General features: G+C 47.0%; 1 protein-coding gene across 1 annotated transcript; it reads right to left on the bottom strand.

Moving 5' to 3' along the window:
- Window positions 1-45: 45 nt before the first annotated feature.
- On the bottom strand, window positions 46-7,777 carry LOC136009185 (patched domain-containing protein 3). The gene is made up of 4 exons (XM_065669250.1): window positions 6,903-7,777; window positions 6,560-6,681; window positions 4,804-4,949; window positions 46-2,266 (listed from the first exon to the last, which is right to left on the bottom strand). Exons 1-4 carry the CDS (start codon window positions 7,635-7,637, stop codon window positions 666-668), a joined length of 2,604 nt encoding a protein of 867 aa, XP_065525322.1. The 5' UTR covers window positions 7,638-7,777; the 3' UTR covers window positions 46-665.
- Between the last annotated feature and the right edge of the window lie 1,266 nt (window positions 7,778-9,043).

Genomic DNA, 9,043 nt, shown 5'->3' on the forward strand with positions numbered 1-9,043 from the left:
CCAGGACACTAAGAAAAGAAGGATTTGAATAGAAAATGAGTCAGGTTTTCTTCTCTTAGGGTTTCTCGTGCTGCATTAGGAGCCTATGAAGGAGACTGTCTCCTGAAAGCTTATGAGTCATTGCAGTCCAAGGCAGTTCTGAGCTCTTGTAATCTTGCTGTAAAACCTCCATGTCTGAGTCTCCACTCTTGGGGGGAAATTGCCTCCAGGCTCAGTGCTGGTCTGAGTTGCAGCATCAAGGTAACCAGGCAGGAAATGCACACCTGTGGGAGTTATTTCCCCCTGTGTGTGTTTCCTGACAAGCTTGTAATGTCATCCATGAAGCTGATGCAGTGATCAGTGTTTATAATAATTTTAACACATTCAGTACTCAAGTCACAAAGATACATTTAACAACATTAAGGTGTTAGTCAAGCACACACAACAATGAGAAACACAAATCCATTCTCTGTGTTTTCATTTCTTCTGTTTCTCTTGCCTGGCTTTTCTGAAGCCTTTGCTTCCCTGGAGTATTTATTTTTCTGTCCTTTATTTTCTCCATTTCTTTTCTTCCCTGAAAGTCACTGCATTTTATTCTACGTATAATAAATATATGTATTTTACATTTACAAATGATTTGTTTACATTTACATAGAATTAATATAAATATTTCACATTTAACTTGGTCATGGACAATCTTCATTATCTCTGTACCTAGGCACTTCTGTTTTAGATCTGGTATTGTGGGGTGATCTGCCACAGTTTCCAAAAAAGGTTAAAAACACCGGAATAAAAACAAGACCGTGAAGAGCCCCAAACAAAATAACAAGGAACATGATCTTGAAAAACGTCCTAAAGATGTAAGTTTTTGCTGCAGCCAGGACAACTACTCCTAATATAGTAGAAACTGCACCTTGTAATACTGGGTAACCTAAGAGGGACAGAGCGTCAATTGCCCTGTTGTTGGCTGATGACTCTCTACTCACAACGAACGCATAGGAAACATGAGCAGAAAAATCCACTGAAAACCCTATACAAATAACCAGGTTGATCATGGATATGGAATCTAGATTGACGTTCCAAAATGCCATGAAGCCAGCAACACCAACTATAACAGAAGCTATAGCAAAAGTCACCCACAAGCAACACAATGGGTTGGGAATAAGCAGAAGGGAGACAACAAGCATTGCCCCAGCAGCCACAATGACATTCTGGATGGTGTTCTGCACTATTACCAGGTACTGATCATAGTAGATGAACGCTGGGTGGTACACTATTAATGGAATACTGCACTTCTCGGCTGTCTCTCTCAACTGATTTACAAGATTCTTCTCATCAGTGGCTGAGGTCACATTCACTGTCTGGATGAAGAAACGTGACGCTTCTATTTTATCGCGAGTCTTGTTAATATCCCACTCAAAAGTCTGAACATACTGGAACAGTTTGGGTAAGTTACTAATGAAGATATCCTTATCATTTATATTTAGTGACTGTTGTTTGGCATATTCTGTGTACGCCCTTAGCCATGACTGTGAAAAATTCTTATCTATATAGGAAATGCCCTCTAAATCTTGTGTGCAGTTCTCAATGCCAAGACGAACAGTCTCATTCCAGTAATCTACGCTTTCAGTAACAACGACCATGACCCTGGGTCCATATGCTGAGAAGTATTTGTCATTGTCATCATAGTATGGAATAATGTAAGAGTCATCATTTGCCAGGTTTCGAAGATCGATACCTTCCCTTATCTGAGTACATCCATAAATACTGCCACCCAAATACGCTCCGTACAGCAACACCACAAGTGGCTTGATCCATTTATTTGTTAAAAAAGGGCCATAATACTTTGTAAAGAACACTCTCATTGGATGTCCACTTTCTGGCTGAGATGACTGCCCAGAGCAGTTGCCTACACAGCAAGCATTGTATAGGCAGGACTTCTCAGCCTGGTCTTTACCTACTCCCACAGGCATACAAGTTAGCCAGTGACGGTTTCCTTGCTCCCTTTTATGATTTAGTACAATAATTGCCCCAAAGAAGGTCATGGTATATATATAGCAGAAGACAAAGGCAGTGCCTGTATAGAGGCAAAATGATCTCACAGACGGGAAAGCAGTCCAGGTGCCAATGAAGAAGGCTAAAATATCTGTGAGGGTGGTGATGGTCACAGAAAGTGCTGCTTCTGAGTAGGTCTCAGCCAGCAGAGATTTAACATCAGATTTATCTTTCTTTCTTAAACTTTGTTCCCAGGAAGCGATCATGATGAACATGTCATCAACACCAACTCCTGCAAGAGCAGAAAAAGTTAACGCTGCATTGCGAATGGCAACCTCCACTAACACCCAACGCAAGTACAAAATCAGGCACATTTAAGTCCGCATAAAATTTCGGAAAAGAAAGCTAGGCTATTGACATTGCGGTAGTGCTGAAGTAGGGGAAAAATTCTTTGTGTGTAGCTGAATTTATTACATTTCAGAAACTCCTGGTGGCCTGATGTGTGTTGATCCTTCACCCTACTCTGCTGAAGGACTGAGCACACCTAGTCCAGCTCTGATACGTGTGTTGTACCTGCTGCCCAGGTGTCCGGTGATGTAGATTTAAATGAATCCTTTATTCTGATACTCAACTATCCTCATCACTGGAAGTGTCCCCCATTACCTCTGGAACCTTGTTTATCACTATAGCAAATTAGACTGATAATTTTTTGCTCTGCCTTCAGCAAACAAGGAGGACAGCTGCTACCATATGGAAGAACAGTGATCCCAGTGTTCCACTGGTTTGTTTATTCATGCTTTCCGCTCTCCACTTGCCTTCTCTCCAGTTTACCTTTGAGCATTTATTCATGATTTCTTATTCATTTATCTTCACATTTATACTGCTGTGCTCACATATATTACCTACAGAGTCCTGGGAAATACTGCCTGGAAGACTGGATCCTGGGCTAGAGTTTTTGCTAAGACACAAGAGTAAGTCAGCCGCAGCTCAAAAAGGAAGAGTCAATGTACTTCTCTCAGCCCTGCTAACAATCGAGATTTTAATCATAGACCTCTCAGTATTTTGCCAGTGTTGCTCTATCAAGGGCTCTTGTATTCCCTGAAAATTAATAACACAAAAAAGGAAAGCGAGACCACATAAACAGAGGAGCAAGCATAGATGATATAGCTAAGCATAAAAGAATAAATGAAGTCACTATCTGCTGCCCGAACAGGCAATTCCCAGTAGATATGCAAAGATTAATTAGGCAGCACATCAAAAGGTACAGCCGGATGGCAGCAAGCAGGCTGCTTCCAGAAAGCAGGCAGGCTTCAAAGCAATTTGTCTAAAGTACTGATAATTTGTTTGCTTTAATGCAAGGGAAAGTCTGCATGTTAGTTACAAAGATCTGAAGAGACTGGCAGCCCTTTCCCAAGTATACAAAAGGGTCTTTCTGAAGTGTATAGCTTCTGCAATTGATAAGCAAACGAAAGCAAATACAAAATGCATTTGATTTATGCAGGAAACAAAGAAACATTGTGCGTCCCAAAGAGCATTTGCATTAGACATCTAGTATGATGGAGAGCCTCTCTCATCCCAGGAGTTCCGTGTGCTTTCCTCTGCATGAGGAAGACCAAGAAAATATCATATGCCTTTATCATACAGGAGACTAGTTAAGGATTTTAAAAGCAGTAATTTATTTGCAGCAACATTATCTAATGTTATTTGGGAAGTTCAGCACTGGCTGTCAACCAGTCTGTGCAAACCTGATGTGATGATACTTCCTTGCATTTTCTGGGGGGAGCTGGTGGCATGAATGGTGCATCACTTCAGCTGTATAGCTAAATGAGACTGTTAAGTACATAGTCATTGTATCGCAGAGGGAATTTCACATCTTAACAAAACGGTTCTCTTATTTGAAATTACAAAGTTCTGCTCATTGCTTAAGCCATATTCAGGCCCAAGTTTATCTCACCAAGGACTACACTCTAAAAATGGGATACAAAAACTCATATTAACTTATTCCCCATATTCACTTCATAATACGGGTACCAGATTAAGTCAGTGCCAGTGTAGCACGAGCTGCATACTGGCCACATGTTCATGGTGCTGCTGTTGAGCTATCCTGAGGCTGAGGAACAGTAGAGAATTAGGGAGTTCTCACTGTACTCACTGCATAAAGAGGTGGCCAGGAGGTGAATGGTTTGGGGAAGACCCCTGCACCTGCTTAAATTTCTGACAAATTCAGCAGCCCCATAGAATGGTATTACAACAAACTGGTTTGGACTAGACAAACTTACCCAGAGCTAATGAGATATGTAAATACGGCATTGGAGAGTGTGAGGTGTCCCTGCCCATGTCGGGGGGGTTGGAACTTGGTGATCTTAAGGTCCTTTCCAACCCTAACTGTTCTATGATTCTACGAAATGTTTATAGTACACCTACAGAAAACAGCAGTGACAGAACCTGGTTGAGCTCACCTCATGTATTAGCACTAGCTAAATAAGTAACTAATCATCACGGCTAAATTACCAGGGGTACTCGAACAATGCCAGAAGTGCTAACCTTACCACCCTCTCGTTTACAGCTTTCATGCCGTAGCAGTGGGACTAGAGCAGGCATCGGTTTTGGGGAAGGGTTGCCCTTCTGCCGCAGCACAGGTGCAGCCCCAGAGCGGGTACGCTGAACTGAGCAGGGCCCCTGCCTGCAGGAGCTGAGCGCCTCGTCCCGTCACTGCAGGACGGAACTGCGTACGACCTGATGTTCACATTAAGTAAGAGCCATACTGCCAGGTTGTTTTAACTCTGCTTTAGTCTTTATATCTGAACGCGACTCACTTTTTCTACTTACCTAGAATAAGAAATGGTGCGTTTGCTACTGTGATCACAAAGGGCACTCCACAGAAGAGCAGCAATCCAAAGCTGCTTAATACAGCTAACCCGGCAGAAATCACTCCGAAGCATGCAAGCCAGACATTATTTCTTATACAGCTCAGCCTGAAAATATTTTAAGGAATATATTAGTTACATGTCAAATATTTCACCGAGCTGCTTGGCATGACAAGTGCACAGATATCAGTGATACCCTTTATGTGCAGAGAACTCTTGATAAAAGCTGCTAGGAGGTGTGAGCATTGAATAAGATTAACTTATATAGGAGGTGCTAAATACGTTATTAATGCTGGCCAGTTACGTACATAAGTGTAAAGATGTGTACCAGTCTTTGCATCAATAACAAGAGAGCTGGCAAAGGAAGGTATGTAAGCTCTTCCTGATAGAGGTCAGATTTAGGGTGACCCAAAAACATCATAAATTTTAGAAGCTGTGTCCTTTTGCATGGGTTCTTGGTGTGGCATCACTGTAGTACAGAAGCATCTCCCAGGCAGTAAGTGCTGTGTACAGAATCTTTCTTTTCAGACAGCCATTTGCTAAGACACTCCCAAGAACTGGCTCAAGGATTCCTCAAGAAATGCTCCCAGTGGGAAACTTCGCACCACACTGAGGGGGTAAAGGGTTACTTCTTGCCTGGTCAGTAATGTTTTCCAGGCTGTACCATTTCTGAGCTGTAAGAGACTCTCACTTCGAAGGCAAGAAGCGTGTGTTGGTGGAACCACCTTTACTCTGTCTATGCTCACAAATGGCCGTGTGTGAGGCAGCTGATATCCAGAAATCATACAATCTAAGGGCATGGTGCTTGATGTGAGCACTAAACCAATAACCCCACCCTCTGAGTACTTTCTTTCTCAAGCACAGCTGTAGGGTTGTCAAACGTGCAATGGTTCACCCTCCACCAGCACAAAGAAGGGGCAAGCTGAGTTCTCTGTGAGGAGCAGGTAAAGGCTCAGACTCTCCTAGCAAGCAGAACACCTAAAGCTGTACCCAGACTTGCAGTGATCTATGAAGCTTGTGCTCATTCAGCTGTACTGTAACTGAGCAGGTGGCAGGAAAAGTGTGCAAACAGATCTTAACATGGCATACTTCCTCCTCCCCCTCCCTTGTGTCCTTCCCTTTTTAGCTGAACCTTGTGGACAGGATGAGGATAGAAGCTGTGAAAGTAGCAGAACAGCCTTAGGAACAGCACAACTTATTTCTGCCCCCCCCCCCTTGATGACAGCTTTTCTGCATCTATTTGGTGAATGTCTCCACATGCCAAGTTGAGTTGTTAAGTTTTACCCAACAGAAGTGCTTGTGCAGATTCTGACGCTGCCAGGCTGGCCAGATCACGCTGTTGAACCCTCTCCGCACAGGGTAAAGTAGAACCTGGTCATAATTCAAACTGTTTACTTTGGCACAGTGTTTTTCAGTGCCAAAGCTGCACCACCTCAGGTCTCTTCAAAAGGTAAAGTGTAGGGGGGGGTCAGTTTAAATAGTTCCAAAACCATCACTACAAAAAGGATTCTTATGAGGTGGGGACTACAGAAATGACTGATAGCTTCAGAGAACAGAGAAATGGGAGAAGGACATTTTACAAGGGCATGTAGTGACCGTACAAGGGGGAATGGGTTTAACCTGAAAGAAGGGAGATTTACATTAGACACTGGGGAAAAAAATCTTCACTATGAGGGTGGTGAGACATTGGAATATCCTTAGCTTAAACGGTATTTTACCTTAGGCAGGAGACAACTGAAAAAGTTATTGTCAAGAAATATGTTATGGAGATGAGTGGGATCACACTCTTGGTGTTTCCCTCAAACTCCAGTTGTCTGGACAGCGAGGTGAAGTAAGTCACCTGTTAAAACAACAAGGAAAGAAAAGATGAAGCACTTATACTCTTGGTCTATACACACACGCACAGGCAACGCTAAGCATCGTGCTGGCACTCAGGCTCTCGCAACCTGCACGCCATCCTCTCTCTTCCCTCCACCATCTCCTTTCCTTTCCGACGACAGGGCTGCCGGGGCACTTCTGATCTCGGCGCTTCCCTCACGCCTGTACCCTTCCCTTTGCTACCTGAATGGAGGTGAAGTTCATCGCCGCCAGCTCCGACGGGGCGTCCTGCAAGAAGTCTTCCAGCCACCTCCTGCTCTTCGCCGCGTCGGGGCCGTCCTCCCGCAGGTAATACACCAGCTTCAGCGCCCGCGCCGACAGCACCCTCCCGCTGGGGCTCGTCCGCACGCCGCCCAGCGCGGTGCCCAGGAAGAACGGGCCGCTCCCGGGGAAGGTGAGCTCCTCCAGGGCGGCAGCGTCCGCGTCATCCAGCATCGGCAGCAGCGGGTTGGGGCTAACGCAGACGCCGTCGCTGCGGGCGCAGACTTGCTCGTAGCCGCGGTCGCGCATCGCCTTGTCCAGCTTCTTCACATCGTGCCGCTCCGTCGCGGCCAGCACCGAGCTCCCGTCCGCCGCCACCGCAATGAGGGCGGCGTAGGCGCCGTCGGTGGGCAGCTGCTGAACGGAGAAGCGCTCCGAGTCGTTCGTGGGGAAGTGCTGCCGTACGAAATCGCGCTCAGCCTTGGCGGGCCCCCCGGTCGGCGTGAACTGCCCCTCGATGTCGTTTGCCTGCCGCTGCTGTAAGAAGAGGAAGCCGGAGCCCAGCCCGCCAGACAGCAGCAGCGGCACCAACACGAAGGGCCAGGGGCAGGCAGCCACGCCGCTCCCCAGCCCTTCGAAGAGCCGCCTCAGCGGCCGCTCCAAGCAGTTGGTGTTGCGGTAGGAGCAGCCCTCTCCGGGGTGCTGCGGCCCCGCCATGGAGCAGGCGGGGGCTCGGGTTGCCGGCGCGTCTCACGCCGGGGCCCCGCGCCTCGGTCTCCTGCTGCGAGGCGTCCTGCAGCGCCCTTGCAGAGCCCCCTTCTGCCCGACGGGGCCGCGGAAGCAATGAACGTTTTTCAGCGGCGCGGCAGGGGCCGTCCCCTCTGTGACTCACAGGGGCCTCCGTCGCCTCCCCGGGGCGGGCAGGCGGGGACACGATGCTCCCCCCGCCGCGCAGCGGCCCGGGCTCGGGTCTCCGACGGGCAAGCCCCGCAGCGGGATCGGTACCGGTACAGCGCCCATCGCGCGGAGCGCTTCCGGAGCCCTGTTCCGCGGCCGCGCAGGTCCGTTCCTGCGGGGCAGGCTGCAGGTCCCGAGCTGCTGTGCGCGGCCCTGCACCGTGACTTCGTCCTCTAAACATAACATAGTTGAGTCAGAGAACCATGGAATGGTTTGGGTTGAAAGGAACCTTAAAGATCATCTAGTTCCACCCCTCTTGTTACAGGCAGGGACACCTTCCGCTAGACCAGGTTGCTCAAAGCCCGTTTCTTTACTTTTTCCCCGAATCTGCTGCACTCACTACTTTATAGAATCATATAATTTTGGGGGCTGAAAGTGACCTTTAAAGATTGTCTAGTCAAACTCTTGCAATGCTGGAGCAGCCCCTTTCCACATACCTTTGCATCAGGCTGCCCAAACCCCCATGCAGCCTCCCCTTTAACACTCCCAGTAATGAACACCTTGGACACCTTCTGTAAATTTTAATTCGAATTGTCTTCTGAGGTAAGAGAGAGTTCAGTTTTGCATGTCATCTGCAGCTACTGAGAAACATTTAATTTCTGAGAAAGGCAATAAATACATCTTAAGGGAGTTGTCACTAAGGATTATTCTGCCTGGGATCAAACCAAAGAAAGTAGTGATGCACATCTTGCTGTGTTTTCTCTCTCGGTAAACAAGTTTACAGAACGGGAAAGTGAGAGCTGAAGAAATGAAAGACTTTGACATGAGGTTTAGTGATTGCAATGGGCAAGCCACAAAAATCTCTGTGGTACACCAGAGCTTTGTGCAGTAACAAGGATAGCATCTTCCACAAGCCAGAAAATACCCTGCGCCTCGGTGATCTCAACACTGGTAAGTGGCAGTGATTTGAGTGCCCTCTGGCTAAGCAGAACGTTGAGCTCAGATGTGACGCTTGTGGAGATGTGTCTCGCCAATTAGCTCATGCCTCACAGACAGGCACTTCTTGCCCTCCTTTGAAAGAAGCAGCTCTGTCCTGTTCTCTCTCTCTCTTTGCATCTCCTGCCAGTACTTGCAAAGAAAAGTTGTAGGTATTACTTCTCCCTCATTCTAAGGAGGCAGGCTCACCACCTGTGAGCATGGAACAGCTAGCCAGGCTCTGAGCAGTG

This window comes from Lathamus discolor, chromosome 2, assembly GCF_037157495.1.
Source record: "Lathamus discolor isolate bLatDis1 chromosome 2, bLatDis1.hap1, whole genome shotgun sequence".
Lineage (NCBI taxonomy): Eukaryota > Metazoa > Chordata > Aves > Psittaciformes > Psittacidae > Lathamus > Lathamus discolor.